At 34.2% G+C, this 23,318-nt stretch overlaps 1 protein-coding gene across 1 annotated transcript; it reads left to right on the top strand.

Moving 5' to 3' along the window:
- Positions 1-92: 92 nt before the first annotated feature.
- LOC138318293 (protein unc-93 homolog A-like) lies at positions 93-18,819 on the top strand. The gene is made up of 5 exons (XM_069260514.1): positions 93-549; positions 798-2,193; positions 8,310-8,445; positions 15,800-15,931; positions 16,903-18,819. The coding sequence occupies exons 2-5, from the start codon at positions 1,231-1,233 to the stop codon at positions 17,190-17,192; spliced, it is 1,521 nt and encodes a 506-aa protein (XP_069116615.1). The 5' UTR covers positions 93-549; positions 798-1,230; the 3' UTR covers positions 17,193-18,819.
- The last annotated feature ends 4,499 nt before the right edge of the window (positions 18,820-23,318 follow it).

Below are 23,318 nucleotides of genomic sequence, written 5' to 3'. Positions count from 1 at the left end.
TACCTGTATACATTATATATATATATATATACAGGGATGTACATGTTACTTACACATGTCCTGATTTTATCTACACAGGTGGACTTTAATAACATGTCGAGTACTGCTCTACTTTGTATACGTGCATTAGTACATATGACATGCAATTTTGGATGTAATACATATATAGATCATTATTAAAGATCTGAACTCATCAAATGCTACACATTCATAATCTGTTAGGATCGCATTAATTGATACTAGTCCTGTGGGATGTATCATACTGGTGATTTAAAGTGTTTTATGCATATTGGTGTATTCACAACTGATGATGCTGAACTGTGCGAGTCTGCGTTTATATATGTATTAGTACCGAATCACTCGATTCACCGCTCCGGGGTGTACATAGGATGTGTGGTGAGGCGATGACTGGCGACTGTAGGGTGTTCTCCTATCGAGTTACCATATCGATAAGTAGCCAGCTATAGATACACATTGTAATGATGAACGAGATCTTACTCCGGAACAACATACATGTATACAAGATGTCAGTGCGAACAGTGTTAGCATGTAAGTATAGTACCCACAGATTTTTCACTTTCTAAATTCTTGTGACCGTATAATCCGTCCATATCATCTGACTGGAATACCAATCTGCTTAAAGTACAGATCATCATTATACACTATATTTATTTGATCTGTATTTTAATCAGATTGGCTGGAATACCTTTCAAAGAGCGTTTTGAAAGAACTCCATATTTTACGAATTTCATTTTAATAAGAATGAGTGTTGTAGTGATCAAATTATGTATTTTCAGTTTCTACGAAGAACGAAGACTTTAGATAACAGGGATGAAATATACCGCATTTTTGAAAGAAATTGATTTGGAAATTTGTTCGAAGGATTACCATCTACCATTAAAACTACGTAGAACCGAGATAGTACTACCAAATCATTCTGAAGTAGAAGTTCGGCGTTCAGAAAGATCTTTAAGCTGGAACTAATTACAAGAAGCACTAATCGGGACACAATTAGAGCCAAAGAATCGGAAACGCGTTTGTATTTCAACTATCGGAAGCACCTTTATTGTTCAGATTTCAGAAAAAACCCTTTTGAAATCCACATCCGACGTTCAATAGGAAATTACTGACGGAAATATACCTGGAGAATCCACTATACAGACACGATTGGCGTTCATCATTAGATTTTAGCTGTCTGAAACACCTTAATTGTAGTGTCAGTATCAGACTATGGACCTCATGATGAAGAAGGGATACGTTAAGCTGTTAGTTCTAAGTGTTGGTTGGTTTCTCTTCTTCCTCAGCTTTTCCTCAATACGGAACATCACCAGTAGCATCAATCATGAGAACGGTTTAGGGTTGGGATCTATGGCGGGGACCTATGGGGGCTTCATGTTGGCCTGCAGTGTTACTACTAGTATAGTCCGCCGGTTTACCACCAAGTGGGTTCTGGTCGTGTCCTTAGGTATACAGATCATCTTCGTGGTGGCTAATCTCAGCCAGAACCTGTACCTGCTGGTACCGATTTCTGTACTGTGCGGGGCTTCTCAGGCAGCCATGTGGACAGCTGTCAGTACCTATGTAGTTGATCTGGTAATGCAACTCCAAGAAAGGAGATCCCCTGGGATACTTTCAAGAAGTCTTAAAGCAAGAATGTTTGGTGTCTTCTTCTTTTTTGGTTCATTGGCACCTGTGTTCGGGGCTTTATTAACTTCGCTGATACTCTCTTACGACAAAGGTGAGACACTTCTGCAATTTTCATTGGGAAATAAAAACTATACAAATTTCAGGAGCCTTGAATCATTCGCCAATGCTAGCAATGTTTCATCCACAGTCATTGTTAATATAGATGGATACAGGACTATGGATACCGTAGACTTGTTGTGTGGCCCCAGATTTTGTCATGCCAATTTTGATGAATATGCCGAAAGGGCAGTGAAAACAGGAACCCGTACGCTTCTTTTCGGTGTGTATACAGCATGCATGGCGACTGCTATGCTGGGTTATGCATTTTTTCTCGATGGCAGTAAGACTTTAAAGGAGGTACTGTGTTCAAGTCAAGGGTGTGTGGACTTCGTGGAGGACACCAAGTCAGTGTTCAAACTTGCCGCGGAGTGTAACTTTCTTCTGATCAGTCCTCTAATTCTGTTTCACGGGATACAGACAGCTTTCTTCTCCGGTGAAGTAACAAAGGTAAGTCAGATTCACGGGACACAGACAGCGTTTTTCTCCGGTGAAGTAACAAAGGTAAGTCAGATTCACGGGACACAGACAGCGTTCTTCTCCGGTGAAGTAACAAAGGTAAGTCAGATTCACGGAATACAGACAGCGTTCTTCTCCGGTGAAGTAACAAAGGTAAGTCAGATTCACGGAATACAGACAGCGTTCTTCTCCGGTGAAGTAACAAAGGTAAGTCAGATTCACGGAATACAGACAGCGTTTTTCTCCGGTGAAATAACAAAGGTAAGTCAGATTCACGGAATACAGACAGCGTTTTTCTCCGGTGAAGTAACAAAGGTAAGTCAGATTCACGGAACAGACAGCGTTTTTCTCCGGTGAAGTAACAAAGGTAAGTCAGATTCACGGAATACAGACAGCGTTTTTCTCCGGTGAAGTAACAAAGGTAAGTCAGATTCACGGAATACAGACAGCGTTTTTCTCCGGCGAAGTAACAAAGGTAAGTCAGATTCACGGGATACAGACAGCTTTCTTCTCCGGTGAAGTAACAAAGGTAATTCAGATTCACGGAATACAGACAGCGTTCTTCTCCGGTGAAGTAACAAAGGTAAGTCAGATTCACGGGATACAGACAGCTTTCTTCTCCGGTGAAGTAACAAAGGTAATTCAGATTCACGGAATACAGACAGCGTTCTTCTCCGGTGAAGTAACAAAGGTAAACCAGATTCACGTGATACAGACAGCGTTCTTCTCCGATGAAGTAACAAAGGTAATTCAGATTCACGGAATACAGACAGCGTTTTTCTCCGGCGAAGTAACAAAGGTAAGTCAGATTCACGGAATACAGACAGCGTTCTTCTCAGGTGAAGTAACAAAGGTAATTCAGATTCACGGAATACAGACAGCGTTCTTCTCCGGTGAAGTAACAAAGGTAAGTCAGATTCACGGAATACAGACAGCGTTTTTCTCTCGGCGAAGTAACAAAGGTAAGTCAGATTCACGGAATACAGACAGCGTTCTTCTCAGGTGAAGTAACAAAGGTAATTCAGATTCACGGAATACAGACAGCGTTCTTCTCCGGTGAAGTAACAAAGGTAAGTCAGATTCACGGGATACAGACAGCGTTCTTCTCCGGTGAAGTAACAAAGGTAAGTCAGATTCACGGAATACAGACAGCGTTTTTCTCCGGTGAAGTAATACAGGTAAGTCAGATTCACGGAATACAGACAGCGTTTTTCTCTGGCGAAGTAACAAAGGTAAGTCAGATTCACGGAATACAGACAGCGTTTTTCTCCGGCGAAGTAACAAAGGTAAGTAAGATTCAGGTGATACAGACAGCGTTCTTCTCCGGCGAAGTAACAAAGGTAAGTCAAATTCACGGAATACAGACAGCGTTCTTCTCCGGCGAAGTAACAAAGGTAAGAAAGATTCACGTGATACAGACAGCGTTCTTCTCCGGTGAAGTAACATAGGTAAGATAGATTCACGGAATACAGACAGCGTTCTTCTCCGGTGAAGTAACAAAGGTAAGCCAGATTCACGTGATACAGACAGCGTTCTTCTCCGATGAAGTAACAAAGGTAAGTCAGATTCACGGAATACAGACAGCGTTTTTCTCCGGCGAAGTAACAAAGGTAAGTCAGATTCACGTGATACAGACAGCGTTCTTCTCCGGCGAAGTTACAAAGGTAAGTCAAATTCACGGAATACAGACAGCGTTCTTCTCCGGCGAAGTAACAAAGGTAAGTCAGATTCACGGAATACAGACAGCGTTCTTCTCAGGTGAAGTAACAAAGGTAAGATAGATTCACGGAATACAGACAGCGTTCTTCTCCGGGTGAAGTAACAAAGGTAAGCCAGATTCACGTGATACAGACAGCGTTCTTCTCCGTTGAAGTAATACAGGTAAGTCAGAGTTACAAAGGTAAGCGAGAGACCTTTTTTAAACCAGTGCTGTCAAAGACTAAATATCTGTGCATGGTTCTGAATGCAAAATGATACCTTTTCCATCCGTTAACTTTCCATTTTTTTTCAATAACTAATTACTTGTGAATAGACATTCTAGATAACACCCGGCGTATGTAATTACCCAATGACATAGCAGTGACAGTACCTATTAGTTAAATAGTTCCCCCACATGATGGTCACAAACACGATTCCATATACTGTCAGATAGAGCAAAGGTGCAGTGCTTCTCAAATACACAATTTAATTAACCTCAATATGGTAATTTCAATTGTTGTCATCGAAAAGTAGTAGTTTTCTTGTCATACTACGGATTTGTGGTGTAGCAAGTCTGTGTTCTATTTTGTATTGTGTGAGAGCATAACCCTGAGGTCAATATAATGGGTCAGAACTGATGATAACCGTCAGGTTATAGCTAGTAGCCGAGGTCAGGGCATACAAAGATAAAGATACATTTACATACTGGTATTATGAAACATACACATGTATGGTGTCAATGACCTCTGGTGATTTTTTTTCTACCTTATGTAATGGTTGTTGATATCGATAACTTATGACCTCATTAAGTATTTTATTGCCATATATAGCCAAACTATCTGGGTACAAGGTAAACACGCATTATCAACACCGTGCTTAAGTAGTCGAAATTCTCAATAAGAAAAAAATATCTGCTGAACAAACAATAGCTACATTATAAAGTGGTCTGATTTTGATAACGATAGTGACACAATGATTTTGAAAAGCATGGTTCTAAATGACTTTTTGTCTTTTTTGGGACATCCATTGATATATACTGGTATTTGATTTAGTCATCATACATCAATTATATTCCAGAGGTTCCTTTCACTGTCGTAATATTCATCCCTGGACTATTCCATATAGTAAAATTGAAGGCATTTCAAGAGAAAAAAAACCCTGACCAATCACACGCCCGTTAAAGTCTTCATTTGAAGATTATCTAGAGAGCGACGCCCAGCGTCAAAGGATGTAGTCAAATCATCGCACTACCAGTATCATCAGTTGTCGCACACGGAACCATCGATTTCGCTATGGCATAGTCTAGGGGTGGATATAATCACAGTGATAGTAACCCATGTAGTATCACGGATGGTCATTATGATGCTCTTGCCATTCTAACAATGATTCAAGGAGATGTTCTCCATAAAGTGCATTTATACGCAGATATACAAATTCGGGAATTTAACTAAAGAATGGGAAATTGTATGGTTCAACTATTTCATAACACTTCGCGGACCAAATGGTTCCAATCAAAGTATTATGCCCCGAAATCGTGAAAATATCATACCCGCAAAATAAAAGGGCTATAACTATACGGTATTGGTTTAAAAAATGTTTAGTTGTATGTCATATGAAGTTGAAATATTGAAGTTTATGTAAAATGTTATTACTAATAATTCAGTCAGTAGCAAGGACCAACACTATCTCCAGCGGAATGTAAATGATTGTGCTACCTTCTAAATACGTGAACATTATTTCCATAGCAAATTGTGATTCGCATACCTGAACATTGCTGTCGCTCCACTCAAGAGATTCTTAACCTCTCTGTTCAAAGCTCATTTATTCTATTATTCCCAATTTGCATATTGCAGAGTTATCTGCACTTGCGGGTAGGTGTTGATTGTGACGTCATGTGTTTGCGAGCGTAACGTCATACGTTTCGGTGAAAACGGCGTATATTGCGCTCACGAAATAATGACGTAACAATCGATACCTACCCGCAAGGGAGCTAACTCTGTAATATGCGAAGACGGAATACTCCAAATTCATTGAAGTATGCACATCGTATATCAAACCAATCAATTTTACGAACAACGTAGATTTAAATCCACCCATAAAGACACACCTACTTCATACATTTATTTGATTTCGGCGTGTGTCACACCATTTAAAGTCATTAAATGAAATCAATAGACTCTTTAGGTAAATAATCTACATTTTTCTGTCTTTAAAATATAATGTATCAGATGGAAGTTGATCGGAACTGTCATCCCAATACACACCCGGTTGTCATAACTTGTGAAGATAGATCGTTTCAGGAAAGCGACATAAAGTGTTTCCTGATTCGTTCTATATTTTTTCTGTTTCTGTGTATGAATTATACATATCAACACACTTATCAAGAGTCTAGAAAATGATATTTATGCTTATTTCATCTATATCAATGCCTATGAATCACTATGATCCTTCTGGCACGAGATGGTAGTGGATAGTCATAGAATACCCTTGAATATCTATGTCTGTTCACATAGGACTCCACTTCATCATCAAAAGGTGGAAGACCAATAGCGGAATGGCCTACACTAACTATCCTTATCGGTGGAGTTCAGACTCATAAGAAACAGTCTATTCGTACTTCATCAATGACAAATTACTTTATTGTGAAATAATTCAATTTTGCTTCTAACATTTAAGGATTAACCTCTTACTTTGTTTAGTTTATGAGATGATAAACCCAATGGAGCACGAGATAAATTGCGTAAACGCACATTACATAGCGTAACACTGACGTCGCCGTTTATAACGTCGCATTTGATTGGTTGATACGACTGCGTAATAATTAATAGGAGCAAATTATAACTAAAAGTGGAATCACAGGTAAAATGATTAAAGGATAAACTTGAACACATTTTTATGTTATGGAGATGTAACAAGAAAAATCTTAGTGTACTTTAAATAAACCGCATAGCTAAGATTACCGGTTCTCAATTTAATTCCACATATATTTCCTAATGATATGACTAAACTTACGTATTTAAACTGCTCTAGGAACATTTTGATAGAGATATTTTTGTGCTTATCAGTTTACTTACAGATATAGCAAGCTTATATACTATGAGACATTTATCTTTTATGGATCAACATTTTTTATGCTTAAAGCATTAGGATTGTATAAATGCAACACAAAGTGTTATGGCTTATTATATTTACAAGTGGCGATATGATTCAACCTGATTCTTGTTTTACAATATTTTTCAATAATTCAGTTTTGCTTGTTACGAGTATTTTCATTGACTTAAAAATTTACTTTATTAGCCCATAAAAGAAAAAATGGCGTCGCCGTTTGTAACGTTGCTTCAGATTGGCTGAGTTGACGGCGTAATGATTTATACACGATAGAGTCCCCAAATTAATTTTGAATATTGAAGAGATTATCTTTAGTAAATTGAATTATAAGGATTAATTTGAATAGATTTTTTATGTTATGGAAATATAACACGAAAACCTGAGTGTACTCTCATCACAGAGTCTGAGTTTGGGTACACTCAGATTTTTGTGATATATATCCTTAACATAAAAAAATCTATTCAAGTTAATCCTTAATTAAAGTCTATAAATTATCTAGTCAACCTGAAATCATTTGATCACCATCGGTGGTCAAAGTAGCGTAACGTACGTAGTACGATCGCGTAGGTTTACAACGATGACCTAATAGAAACACCGGCATTCGTGATTAAGGACGTCTAGATACATTTCTATAATAAAATTGGGTTTTTTTTTCTGTGTGATAATTTTTGTAATAAAAAACGATGATGATTTTATTTGTATTTGTCACTTTTCAGTAATGATATTTTCTATAATTTGATATATGATGATTATTATGATTAAAGTTATATGTGCCGTAACTGGGCGAAAATTTTGACATGTATTTTTTCTTCATTAATCTATAGAAAATCATAAGTTTGATGAATTAAGCCGTGAAAATCATTCAAATGGCTTCAGATGCCTTATAAACGTTAGTAACATCACAGAAAGTATGTAATGTAAAATTGTTGTTTTTTTATGTCATATGTATGTTTAGATGGAAATATTCCTGCAAAAGTCATTTCACAATTACTAATAACACTGTAAAATGTTAAATGAAATTGAAGACCACAATTTGGCTTCATAATCTGACCGAAGGTATTTGTTTCCCTATACATATACATGTACATGTAATGCTTTTTGGCACTACGGCTAAAAATCATTTTCTGCTCACAGTTGTACTTGTAAAATTAAAACATGCAATGCATTGAAAGTACTGTAATTTTCAAAATGATAGGAACTTTTGGTGATGAATAACATATTAAAAGCTTATCTTCATTCGTGAGTATGAAAAATACGGCACACATTTTAATCATTAACTTATTTTTACTATTGTGTTGTAGGCATTTGCTGGGTGTCTCTATGGGATAGACATGGTGGGCTACTTCGTGGCAGTGTATGGTACCAGTGCTGCATTAACTGCCTTTTCCACTGGATTCGCCTCCAAAATCGTTAATAGAACATTTTTTCTCTTAACCGGTAGGTACTTAACTGATAATATTTTTACAAAAAATATATATTGTAAGACTTTTGATTATGTGTCATACTTAAAGAAGCTAATTTCACTTTTTATGTTTGTTTACATGGTACATATTTGATTATATTTGTGAAACATGGAAAACAGACAGCACATTTGTCCGATATGTGGTGGACCGTTGATATATTTTGTCTACTTATTTTAAACACCTGTGAACGTAGTTATAGTCATATCTCAAATGAACGAATTATCTGAATCATGTGAAACAGAAAGTCTGAAATATTCTTCCGGGAGCTTTATTTATAGTCCGAAATATTCTTCCGGGGGCTTTATACATGTAGTCTGAAATATTCTTCCGGGAGCTTTATAGTCTGAAATATTCTTCCTGGAGCTTTATACATGTAGTCTGAAATATTCTTCCGGGAGCTTTATAGTCTGAAATATTCTTCCTGGAGCTTTATAGTCTGAAATATTCTTCCGGGAGCTTTATAATCTGAAATATTCTTCCGGGAGCATATCCTGTTTAGACATTTACACTAGTCTAATGACAGTTTTTAATTTCAACAATTTTATTTCAAAAAACGAAAACAAAGCCAATCTAAGCCTCTGCGAACAAATCTGACATATAACAATGCATTTACAAAAACTGTTGTCATTCGCTAATGACGATATAAAAATACTGAAATACAGTTTTAATAAAGATAGCTTGGAGGTCTACGTTCATCATTATGAATGGTTTGCTTTTGTATCTATATGTAACACCACCATCATTAGGATCAATGCCATATAGAATTAGTAGGTCGGACATTAGTAACGTTAGGTTTCTGTCCTCCCTCGAGTGATGTTGGTACTAGAAATGTTTTATGAGATAAATCAATAAGTAGGTGCATACAAATAAATCAACAAGTACTCATGTATAAATCCCTGAAGTTTGACAGTAATGACAAGTTGAATACACAGCAATAAACAACATGGTTAATAGTAGTTGTTTTGCCGCATGGAGGGTCATGTGCAGTCGTTAACTAAGCGCCCTCTTGTTCTATGATATAATTATTCTGCCATTAGCTTGCGCAAATTTTTTCATACATTTACATTTATGAATTTTTTATAGAACTTGGACAGATTTTTTTTATTTGAGATTAATGAATACAAGTATGCGAAACACTTTCTCGAAATAAACAAACCACTATTTGTATATCACAAATTATATTATATTTGTAGTAGATAGCTATGACGTGAATGAGCTAATGAGTCCAGTGCTCAAGAATGAGCATCATTAATACATATCCTGTTATATTTGTGGGCAAAAAATATTTCAATTTTCACTTGCAACGAGAAAGAATTTAAACAAATTGAAAATCTGGCACTACTGCTGGCTATACAAGTAAGATACATGTATATAAGCAATTTCTTTTTCTCACGGATGCTTTCAAGGCTTCTGGTGACATGCTGCATGGTATCTTGCGAAATCGCGTAATATCATCTTCGTGAAATTAACCGACTACTACAGTATATTTTGCTGTATATTTTTTTTATATTATTTCAACAGTAATAGAACCAGAAACAGAATTACAATGGAAAACCATTTACTGCTTATCATCTTGCGTTAGACTATGATATAAATATTTGCTCTAGTCACTGGTCATCTTATCTCATTTTTATCAAAAAATTGTCAATTTGTTTTGATAGATTCAGATTGAAATTAGGTGATACAAATAATTCAAGGAGGTACTGACCTTGGTGAACTATAATCAGTATTTGTATATACATATTTGACCTTTTCTATATCTGATAGTAGAGGTGTAAACAGAGTGACCATTTGGACAGGTCATTATGGATTCGTACACCGGAAATTACATTTCGATATTTAATCGCGCCGTTAAGTAGGATTGACCATCTCGCACCAAAGTCCATCGCTTTTCGTACAATCAGAAGTAGACTTTGAATCATGAATTTTAGGTCAAGAAGAATTGTAGAATGTGTTTATGAATTGATTATCCCTCGAAATTATATCGGTATATTATAGTATACATAAATATGAAATTGTTTGTTTGATTAAATTAACGTCATATTAACAGCCAGGGTCATGTAAGGACGGTCTCTCATGTATGCGGTGTGTTGCGTGTATGAAATTTGACCAGGTGGGTTGTGTTGCATGGTGTCTTCGGCGGCATGTTTCAGTGATATAGCACTACAAAAAGAGCAATATTTCCACCATACAAGATGACACAACACGAAAATATAAGTCTCCTAAAACACGCACCACGTATTACATTACCATCAAGGTAATTATTTCTACTATCTAATAGTGCACACATTACTTTGTGGGTTGTTTTATCTTTAGTTTTACTATTTAAAAAAACCGCAAAAGCAATATTTAATTGATAATGTATTTAGTATACTATATGTATCATATACACTATGATTCATAGACCTAGATTGCTGATGTCCGATATACAGTATACGTATATAGATATGACTGAGCAGTCCCTGGTGCAAACTACAAGTACATATATGTACACCATACTGTAACGCACGGTATGCCTGATCACGTCTCACCATGTCTCACTTCAGTTACATTGGTCATTCTATGAATACGGTCTCTATATTATGTAACTACATTGTATAATATTGTTTTGAATTTGATCTGAAAAAGAGAGTAAATGATGGCGATATTGTTTCCATGATAAAATAGATTTAGTCAAACATCGGTTACTATTTGTGGTTGGCATTTTATCTAAAATCACACACATATTCTGCCCACGAAAGAACGATATAATAATTTCTTCAAAGTAATCAGAGCGAATTTAAACTAGATAATTCCGATAGCACAATAATGAGATAATAGATTCAGCGATATCATTGACCCAAAAGTTGACTTAGGACATGTGCACCTGGCATGGACAGAAAATAACAAACTATTTTATTGGTGATTTTATTATCAATCATACTCCGTGGCCGTTGCCTAAGGATACAAGCATGTTACATTAGTTCATTGTTATCCTCGATACCCCAGGGGTTACTATCACCGACTTGATATCCACCTCTGGACTATCTCATAGTAAAATTAAACGCAGTTCAGGAGAGAAAAAAACCTGATCAATCAAAGGCCTGAAGAGACTTCCTTTGAAGATTACAGAGAGAGCGACGCCAATCTTCATACCACAAAGTTTTTGATGTACATCAAAGGATCAATTTACCCTTGTCTTCTGTTGCCTCCAGTTTTAGTATGAGATAGTCCATGGGTGGATATACTAGTAACGGTTGTCATAGTAATCACTGGTATCGAGGCTGGTCCAGTGTATTTTCTATACAATCAAATAATGCTTTAAAACAAATCAAGATCTGCCTTTCATTAATTTGATTTGATGCAGCGTTCAACTCTAGTTCAACTACTCATTCCAAAATACAATATAATATCGTTCGGCATTTCAACGCTGAAAGTTCATATTTAAATCTCTGTGATTGACAGACAAGTTGTACTCAAAATCGCACTAACCTGAGTTCGCGGCGACTTCATTTCGTGTTTTCATACCTATATGATTCCGCGGTGTAGACTCGCATGCATTGTTCTATTGTATCTGAACTGGATACATTTTTGCGGCGATTTTATTTCACGGTTTCTATTCGCTCGGGAAATCAACTCGCCTGCGATAATTGATTTGGTTTATAGTATACGTATACGGTCTATCTTATAGTTCACTGAAAGCATGTACTGTTCCGGTTAACGTCTAAACATTACTCCTTCATATTTACGTACTAGTCTATCCATAATACTACTCATTATAATAGTCTTTATTTCTTCCAAACTGAAGATTACAATATCATTTCATAATAATGTTTATATAAATAAAGAACAAAATCGGATGATGTTTTGAATAGCACACAGTATGCAGTTGACCCCAAGATATAGTCATGCATTATTTGGTCACTACTGAGTGGCCGCAAAACGATTAAAAAAATGACGTTGAAGTGAGTTGCAAAAGTCCAACGGAGACAAAAATTTTGTCTCGCCATCCTCGAATCCTATCGTCGTGTCCTTGTTTACTGATGATATCGCCATACATTTCCTCAACGGCACTGCAGCCAATGACAATAGCCCACGATGTGAATCTTGATTGGTATGCCAGCACAATGCTTATTTTGCGCATCTACAGAGGAAAAAATGAAACGCTGAAACTACATGGATACATATGAAATCTTTCAACGAATTGAAAATGCTATTTTATATTTTTATATCACGTGTATATCTATTCTGTAGTTGAGAAAAAATAAAAAATGTAGTTTTCCATCCTAATTATTTACATAATAATTATATAAGTGCATATAAAGATTAAAAATCATATTTGAGGTATGAATGAATATTACATAAGAATGTTGAATATTGAATGGATCACCTTCTTTGGGAGGTTACTTTATTGAATTCCTTTTTTTATTGATAAAATCATTTTGAACCTGTAAGAAAGAAATATGATATGATTCAATATTTTATTAACCAAAAGCCCTTAGGTTTATAGGTACAAAACATTAACCAAAAGCCCTTAGGTTTATAGGTACAAAACATTAACCAAAAGCCCTTAGGTTTATAGGTACAAAACATTAACCAAAAGCCCTTAGGTTTATAGGTACAAAACATTAACCAAAAGCCCTTAGACTTATAGGTACAAAACATTAACCAAAAGCCCTTAGACTTATAGGTACAAAACATTAACCAAAAGCCCTTAGACTTATAGGTACAAAACATTAACCAAAAGCCCTTAGGTTTATAGGTACAAAACATTAACCAAAAGCCCTTAGGTTTATAGGTACAAAACATTAACCAAAAGCCCTTAGGTTTATAGGTACAAAACATTAACCAAAAGCCCTTAGACTTATAGGTACAAAACATTAACAAAAGCCTAGTTATAGTACAAACATTAACCAAAAGCCCTTAGACTATAGTCAAAATTACAAAAGCCTAGTATAGGTACAAAACATTAACAAAGCCCTTAGGTTTATAGTACAAAACATTAACCAAAAGCCCTTAGGTTTATAGGTACAAAACATTAACCAAAAGCCCTTAGACTTATAGGTACAAAACATTAACCAAAAGCCCTTAGGTTTATAGGTACAAAACATTAACCAAAAGCCCTTAGGTTTATAGGTACAAAACATTAACCAAAAGCCCTTAGGTTTATAGGTACAAAACATTAACCAAAAGCCCTTAGACTTATAGATACAAAACATGTATACATATGCATAATTACATTTGTAGATATATTTACAATGTAGTTTAGACAGTGGAGAATGACATCAAAAATAAAATTTGCAATACCATAAAATGTCAACTTAATTTCAACTTTGAAACACTTAAGTATGACAGGATACATATATTTTTGATCATCGTCTCTTTAAAGCTAAATACACTCTTTTGATAACTCTCTGACATTTCCTATACAAAGCAATTTTATCAGTTTAAATATATATGGTTTTCTGTAATATACTGCTTAATTAATCGGCGCCTGAGATCAATATAAAATGGACAAATCAAAATAAAGTGAAACTCACCTTCTATATCCTTCAAATTACACTCGTTACAAATTACACTCGTTACAAATTACACTCGTTACAAATTACACTCGTTACAAATTACACTCGTTACAAATTCTGTTACGTCTTAACACATTTTAATGTCTCCCTATGTCTGTATTTAATTTATGAGTAGATAAAAAAATAAGTCAAGTGTTAGTTTAAAAATTCTTTAGGGGACCCAGTTACATTTGATAATATGCTTTGTTTTGAAGAATCAATTAGTCTATATTTTAATATTTTAACGCAACATGAAAAGATAAGGAGATTCAAACATGTAATTAAGTCCTAGAACTGTTAACTCGTTTTTTTCATTTCTTATCCACACATCATATCATCTTGTCTCACACATTCATCATAGCATGTTTTCAATATACGTTGTGTAATTTCAGCCAATATCTAAACACCTTTAATTTTCTACATACAATTAGAGGTAACCGTCCTAACTCACAGTATATCAAATCATTACAGAAAGATTTCCTTACTTTTAATATTTGTTTAGAAAATTTTAAATGGACACTTTCTTCATCCGGGGTTTTATAAAACTCTCGAATTTCAGACGCATAACTAAGTATACTGTTAACATGCGAATCAAATTCAGAACAGAAAAGTTTCTGTATTCAGACAATGATTTCTTAAATATGACAATCAGGAAAAAAAATCTTTTCTTCTCTCTTCTGCTATATGTTTCTGGGTTTTATAGAATTTTCCATTTTAATTACACAATTGTGGTTATTATAAATATACGACTCGTTATTACGTAAAATGCTTCCGTTTCTAAAAACAATAATTTTAGTTTTATCAGCGTTAACCTCTAGATTCCACGTTCTACTGTATTCCTGTAAAGAGTCAAATATATTTTGCAATCCTTCTGGGGTGTTTGCAAACAAAACCATGCCATCAGCGTACATTGATAAGAAAAGATTCAACATTTATAACTCATTACTAGGACAATTATCATTAATGAAATTAGTTTCGAAATTATTTACATATAGTGAAAAGAGAACAGGTGACAATATTTCGCCTTGGAAGAGTCCAGATTTATTTGGGAAATGATTACTCAAATGACCGTTGTATTTTTCACACGATTTTACGTTTTATACAAAGATAATATAATTATGAATTCCACAATTAATCAATATTCTCCACACTTTACTTCTGTCAATATAATCAAAAAATTTTCTGAAATCTACGAAACAACAATAAAGTGTACCTCTATTTTTTAATTTTCTGTTAATAAGGGTCTGTAAGACAAATATGGCGTCGGTCGTTGACCTTCCCCTTCTAAATCCTAATTGAGCATCGGTCAAAATAGTTTTCCTTTTCCCATTCCATAACTGTGTTATATATATTTTGTCGATGATGAATATCAAGTATTAAAAGATAAGTATCAAATAGTGATTTTGTATCGCATTTCTTCTGTTAATCCATTTGTTTATCAACATTGAGGAATCAAATATGTTTAAATCATTAATTATCTTTATCTTATTGTCCGTTTTATAGTATTCATAAGTACATGTGAATTACCGAATACAGTTGAATGTTCATTGCTGTGTGAAACAAAATCAGGACAACAAATAATCTCCCATGATTACACCCTTCTTAAATTAGTATAGAAAATTTATTTCAATTAGCTATGGTATTTGAGATAGATAAATTGCAATTCACTAATAAATATATATATAAACTTTAACGCGTGAGCAACATATCTGTTAGACTGTTTCAAAGAGGCCCGGATTAATCTGTCTTACTTCGTCATCTGGGATATTATCTATTATATATTTACAGCTGCCGTGGTGGATCTCTTTGCTCTGCTGGCGATGTCGATTTGGACAGCTGACAATGGCGACATGCTTTACGTGTTTTCACTGGCCTTTTTATGGGGGATAGGGGAGGGCATCTGGACTACACACTTAAACAGTGAGCATTACTCATGAATATTTATTATTGTGTATATTATATATTAAACAGAGTTACAGCAGTTTTACAGGTGTACACCTGGTGTCATGACATTCTTGTTCTAGCCTTAAATGAAATGTTTAATGCTCACAAATTATAATGTTAATGACGAAATATTATTTATGCATGTGTGGTTGAAAATGACAATTTAAAATCTTTTACTATTTTGAATTAAACATTTGATTTACTTAGTAAAATTTATATATTTATTGTGCAAAACTTAAGCCCGTAATGAAAGGAGTATATTACTTCATTTGAATTGCTAACTATATCATATCATCATGCTAAATAAGGTAAATCGAGGTACATGTATTAAAATAACTTTGCTTCTGCTACCACGTCACATTAAAACACATAAAAAGATGAGCTCGGTAATTGGTTATGCTAATGTCACTATTGTACACAGGCAATATGTCTTCAGGTAAATTCAGGTCAATTTCAGGACAATTTCAGGTGAAGAGCAAAAAGGTCATTTCAGGTCAAAACCTTGACCTGATATTGAGCTGAAAATCATATGAAATTGATCTGAAATTGACCTGATTTCACATGAGAAAAAACAGCTCCAAACAATAAAAGAAAAGGAAATGCTATTCAGTATATCATTAGTCAATAAATGAAGCGTTTATTCAATGTCTCTTTGATTTATATTAATAAATTCATTAACAATCGAAAAGAAGACACAAAATAAATAAAAATGTATTGGATCATTCGCTATGTTTTTAACATTAAACCTTATTTTATATTAGCATATTATATAATTATCTATATTGCCTTGATTGTGACGTCATGTGTTTGTGAGCGTAGCGTCAAACAATGCAGAGAAAACGATGCGAGTTTCGCTCACAAAATAATGACGTCCCAATGGATACCTTTCCGTAATAGAGGTAACTATATAATATGCAAAGAAGGACTATATGTTTTTGTTTTTACAGGTTTGGTTGGGACACTGTATTCTAATCAGCCCGAGGCCGCCTACTCAGCTTATAACTTTGTTCTAGCCTGTGGAATGACAGTAGGATACATATATTCTAATTACGTGTGTATGAACATAAAAATCTACGTGACAGGATGTCTGTGTGTCATAGGCATATGTAGTTATCTAGTATTTATACTGAAGAAACCGTTTTATCGGATGCAAGAGGAAACTATCATAGTTACAGCAACTATAGAATCGCCGGAGACAGAACAGCTTAATGGCAATACACCCCAGAACGAAGAATGAAACACGACATCATCGGATAGTTCGACTTTATAACATATCCAGAATAGAAGTATGGATGATTCACATTCCAACGTATACTGGGGACAGAAGTTTTTCCGCGTCTCAGAAACCAGGGCACCTCAAACTCATTGCCAAAGTCTACTTCGTGATTGTGTGTGTGCTCATTCATGGGGTCCAGTACACACAAACTGTCCTAGTAGATGAAGTATAGACTTTGAACCAGGCTTTGGTTTCAAAACCAAAATAAACCATTTAGGACAATTAAAATCTTCATCCTTGTGGGAGCTTTAGTCCAGTAAACAAGTGCAGACTTGGCGAAAGCTGGAGGAAAATATTCTTTGCTAAGGAATATAACAGAATAATATCACGCAAATTCCATTGACAGGCCTTGGAAGGTGGCGGATTAGGACACAGGATTATGAATGAGGTTGAACGAGACCACTATTGCCCATGTGATTGATACTAACGCTCAAGTTTAATATCTTAACCAAGAAGTTTAGATGTAATTGCATGCATAATATATAACATAGCGTTTTAAGAATTGCACTTGAAATATTTCATTGCCATGTTTATACGTTATAGTATATGTTAAACTGCCTCATTTTTATACATATCAACCTTTAGTCAAAAACGGGCAATCAATATTCTGTCTATATTATAGAGGTATATGCCCTTGCGGGTAGGTAAAAATTGTGACGTCATATGTTTGAGAGGTAACATAATATTTCACTATATTTAAAAAATGCAAAATAATGACATCACAATCGATACCTTTTTACAAGGGTGACAACTCTAATATGCAATGACAGAAATATGCATTAAGTACCAAGAGGCTCTTGGAAGTGGAAATGGAGTCTATGAAGTTTCGTTTCCTTTTTGAGTTTTGGTTATGGACAAATTAAACTCAAATGACCTGCACGCAAAGAAAAAGGGAAAGCAATTTTCACTATTGTCAATATTTGACGCCAATTCATTGTCGACGCTATTAGGTCAAAGTGGTTATCTGCTGAGCATAACCAATAATCAAAGCGTATTGTGTGACTAGATAACAGGCATACTATGTCATAAATAAATCGTTGTTCCATATAGTCTTTCAGTAAAATATAAATGTGAATACTAATATCCAATATTTATATGTTTTTTGTTTGTTATTTTTAATGTATGTGTACGTGTATTAGAAAAAAAACTACCTATATTTTTACTGATAATAATATTATATAATTTTGTATTATTGCAAGCGATTTCACATTTCTGAAAGTATCTATGCAAATTATCATGGATTGTTTGTCATATTCTCATAATAGCATTCCATCATATATAGCCATACCTCGTATTATGAGAAAATTTTACTCCAGATGTCTGTTGTATTAGTTATTTAGCATAGAATATATAACTATATCGATATACAATGTTATGTAAGGTGAATGTATTAAGTCTGAAATATGTATTCCATTGAAGATTGATATAGATATTAATTATAGGCCTACTATTAAGTCATTGTTTAATATCTTTAATGTGATACTGAAAGAAAAAATGCGAAAAGCTTTAGAATTTTTCGCCATAGTACGTCTATTAATGAAGTTAAAACCGACCAATCGTATTAATAAAGATGTTGCTATTTCCTTGTTTTTTTTTGTCTATTTTTTTTACTTTTATTTGTCTGACGGAAACACTGAATCCTAGAATCCTAATGCAGATTGAAGAAAATATTGTCGAGTCTTATAAATTATGACCAGGAAAACAAATAATAATTTAATCATAGCCATAACGTCTATGGGCCTTTACGAACACCAGAGTTCAGATACATTACATTGACCATGCGTTCTTTTTGCGGGTTCGTACCAGAACTACTTGTATCGGTCCTATCAAGATGGTGGACCCGATGTATTTCTTTTGTCATCGAAACAAATTCATATTCGTTGAAATTGGATTTAAAATGCGTTTCAATGCATTTTGAAACTGTTTTGATGTCTATATCCGTAATGCTCTTAGATAGAAAATACTTCATTTTTTGAATTCGAAGCGTATCTTTTATATGAGTGACATCCGTCATACGTTGAATTGTAGTTATAACTAAATTACGTCTACGGTAGTATCAAACTCTTATCCCATATCTCATTACATCTAAAATTTGGTCATTTGAGTAGATTATTTCATCTAGAAAAATTCGTTGACTTATAGTAAATATTGGTTGGTGAAGGTTTTGGAAGTTTAGTCAACATAACCTCATTTGGAACAATCACCACGCCTCTGATGGCGTAGGAGAAGGTCTTGGACAAAGCTAATGCTAAAAGAGTATTTTACATGTAAAAATTACATGTTTAAAACTTGACTACTTTCTCTGAGGATAATGAGGGTCCCTTGTTACGTCCTAATTAAAGAGATTAGTAGTGGAGGTTTTATCAAGTTTTACCTCTTTTTTGTGTTAGCTTCTAAGGCGTTGACTGTGAGTGATCTTTGGCCATTTGATTTAAAATTGTGTTTAATGTGTTCAAAAAAGTAGACGAAAATGTAAATTGTTTACGGACGCATTTTTATTGTCGACATAGTAAGATATGACTTTTTATTGTCGACATAGTAAGATATGACTTTTTTTCGTCATAGTAGGATATGACTCTTATTGTCGACATAGTAGGATATGATTTTTATTGTCAAAACAGTAAACTATAACGATTTGAATGCAGTCAAATAGAACCCAGATAAGTTTTCTTCAGTTTTGTAGATGATTCCATTTCCTAATTACCTAGGGGTAGACATTGACTAACTGGAGTAGGTGAGGGATGTTTTGAATTAGTATTTTGTCACATACAAATGAAGTTTAAAATTGACTATTACAGCTGGTGTGCTTTTGATAAAATTTCTGAAATATTGATTTTAAAAATCTGTCGACCATATCAATATCATGGGCGTTATTGGCAACTTATACTGGCCATCTAATTAGTCTCTAGAATATTATATACATTACTAAAAGTTGGCCAGATATTTGTTGTATATCTGAGTCTAAGCTTCAAACCAGGGGGAGATATTCCAGCATTACAATTCTGCATAGGAAATCTCATCAATAATTCTATTGATTGCACAGTTGTTTAACCGTCACGAACGAGCAGCAACTGATCATGGCGGCTCATTCTGGTTCACTGTTGTATTGTAGCAGTTATTACCGATATTTGTAAGAAAATAGTATCATTCTCGACAGAAGTTTACATGTTGACATTGGTACAATTGTATATAATTAAAAAAACCTAAAACTTGGACTGAATTCCAATTTCTTGTTTCACTGTAATAATTTAAAACGAATATTTTATCTGCAATTATTTGGGATTTTACAGATTCCCTTTTGATTTAAACGAAATGTACAATCAAATAGCAAGGATATGATCGGTAGAGGGAATCAAGAGTTAATTCCATTGATAACTCTCACAACAAGAATCAAAAAGAAGAAATCTTGTTTGTTCCATGTACGGCATTGGTTATTGGAAACTATGACCGTTTTTGAAGATAATTGTAAAAAGATTCTAACGCTTGAATCCAGATTTTTCTTTTAACATTCCACAAAAAGATGCTTCAGATTGATTTCATGATTTTACCTTTCAGCAGTGCATTTATTTGTAAATAAAAAGGTTTGAAGCATACGTGATAACTCACTGTGTGATCCAGCCCTGTGTTTCAGCACGTTTGAGACACCTCATAAATACAGTTTGATTAATAAATGTCCAAACATAATAAACAAAAAAAAACAAAAAAAAATTGAATTAATTCAAGATTCATGATCCCTCTCTTTTTCCGACCTCATTGATGCGATCTATCTATCTTTTTATAGTACACAAGGGTAAGTGCAATTCGAAATGATTATAACAAGGTGTTTTGTCAATCATTTTTTTTTTTAAATTATGACATTTATCGATTTTTTAGGGGAAAAAAACTGAAAATATCACACACACACACCCCCGACATTTTTACAAAACTGAGAAGACGTAACGTCATAATTATGATTTAATCGTATTCAGCATGTTTCAATCATATTAAAAAATGTGTTTATTTGCCTCTGATTGTTGTCTAGTTCTCTATGCGCATATATGCGAATGTGTCATTTTGGCCATTTTTGATAACTGAAATCCAAGATGGCCGCCATATGACCCCCATGGGACATTAGTTGTCAATGGCAACAAGCATAAAATGAAACAAGACATCATACCAGTCCTAAAAAAACCATGTTTCGAAAAACTGCCAGAGGGCTACATGGGAACCTATTTCTCCTCCCCCACTAATTATTTTCATGTTTAAATACAGGAAATTAAGAAAATGACATACAATTTTTGTTCAGGGTAGTTATAGTTAGATTAAATTATACACTAAAAATTCTGTATCACATATTTTCATTGTTCCATTTTGGTTAGCGTCACGTTATATAGAACTTTTCCAGTCAATTCATATTAAATTTGCAATCGTATTGTTGGTAATATAGTATTGTTATATCGTCAATTAAGAATACATTAAATTGTGTACATGTTTGATCTTTTCCAGTCAATTCATATTAAATTTGCAATCGTATTGCTGGTAATATAGTATTGTTATATCGTCAATTAAGAATACATTAAATTGTGTACATGTTTGATCTTTCATTTTGCGCTTAATTAAATAAACAATTTTTATATAAAATGATCTTAGTTTATTTATGATCAATTACGAAAGCAATTGTGAACACAGAAAATGACCGAATAGATTGACAACATTACCAAAATTAGACCATTGTGGAGTTTAAATTGATATGCGAGGTGCTTCCCTAAGACTGTTGATGAACAGTAGAGAATCAAGCGTACTAAAGCCGTTTTTACTGCGATTATAAATAAAAATCCAACACAAATTATTATCAGATCTATTCAAGAACATGTCATTATGACGAGAAAATGGAATAAAAGGTAATGCGTTTGAATGATAAACTTTCATGTTTTACATAACATACAAAATCTTACAATGCATTGTTGTCACAATATATTGTTACATACAGTTTTGATTTGGTTAAGAATAATGTTTATATCGATAAGTTTGAAATTTCAAACTTCCTTATTCGCTAAATTGTAAGTGTAAATTATAAAACGACAAATAATGTTTAATGATATGCATCTTAAATGATGTCGAAGGGACAGGCGAGGCCGCCTTATTGTACTACCTACACACCCTCTTATATGTTGCGGAGCCAATCATTTGGGAGCATTCCCGTCTGAAGAGCTCCAACCCAAAAGTGCAATTGTCAGACTTAACGGTCATTCTCATCTAGGGGAAACGTCCTAGACTCTATTAGCTTATGTCAGGGTTTTCAGAAGGATATGGAAAAAAAGAATACTGGAATAACACAAAATTTCCAATAATCGTAATATGACTCATGTCAGACTGGCCTACATCTGCCACTATCACTGTGCAAAAATCTAATTGAGGAGATATTTTCTTTGAAAGTGGGTAAAATGGACATTTTTCATTGACGAATCACGCTAAATTAATATAGAAAAATCGCTTATGACTGACAATCACGGAGGTAAAAAATGGAAGGTTTTTAAAAATATATATATATATATATAGGAAACACGTAATACACTTTGTGGTTTGCTTTTTTTTCTGTATAGACTATGGTAGGGTCAGAGCTTTGAAAATTATTAGCAGTTTTCGAAATACATTGTAATCCAAAAGAAAGTCAATCGAAAAGGAATTTGATCCTGGACCCAACAACATGCGTGCACAATTTAGAATACTTGTGTACATGTTTGAGCTGTTTTCACATCTGAATCCCTTAAAATTATAGGATATCATATATTCACCACTGAAGTTATGTCCCTTTAATTGTACGATATTATTATATCAGTACATAAAATATATTGTATCAAAATATACGGATATTCAATAGATAGTTGTTCCTGACAGCTCTTATTAAAGTACGGATGTATATATTATATAAACAACAACAACAAAAACAATATGAATGCATCTGGATATATTTGTATAGATAACTATTATATAACATGTGCTGCTTGTTTTTAGTGTCTCGAGGTCTCAAGGTTGTGAGATAAAGAAATGTACCACGAACAGTCAAGTGTGGTTTCTTCGCAGAAATGTATCAGTTGAGGTCATATA

Source organism: Argopecten irradians, chromosome 3 (genome assembly GCF_041381155.1).
Source record: "Argopecten irradians isolate NY chromosome 3, Ai_NY, whole genome shotgun sequence".
NCBI classification, from domain to species: domain Eukaryota; kingdom Metazoa; phylum Mollusca; class Bivalvia; order Pectinida; family Pectinidae; genus Argopecten; species Argopecten irradians.
The sequence above is the reverse complement of the archived record's forward strand: the minus strand, read 5'-3'. Positions and strand labels throughout refer to the sequence as shown.

Excerpts from the sequence above, each read along its gene's own strand:
- LOC138318293 (XM_069260514.1), top strand. The coding sequence starts at position 1,231 with ATGGACCTCATGATGAAGAAGGGATACGTTAAGCTGTTAGTTCTAAGT. Across the intron at positions 8,446-15,799 it reads AACATTTTTTCTCTTAACCG|CTGCCGTGGTGGATCTCTTT; the intron begins GTAGGTACTTAA and ends ATATATTTACAG. Across the intron at positions 15,932-16,902 it reads CTGGACTACACACTTAAACA|GTTTGGTTGGGACACTGTAT; the intron begins GTGAGCATTACT and ends TTGTTTTTACAG.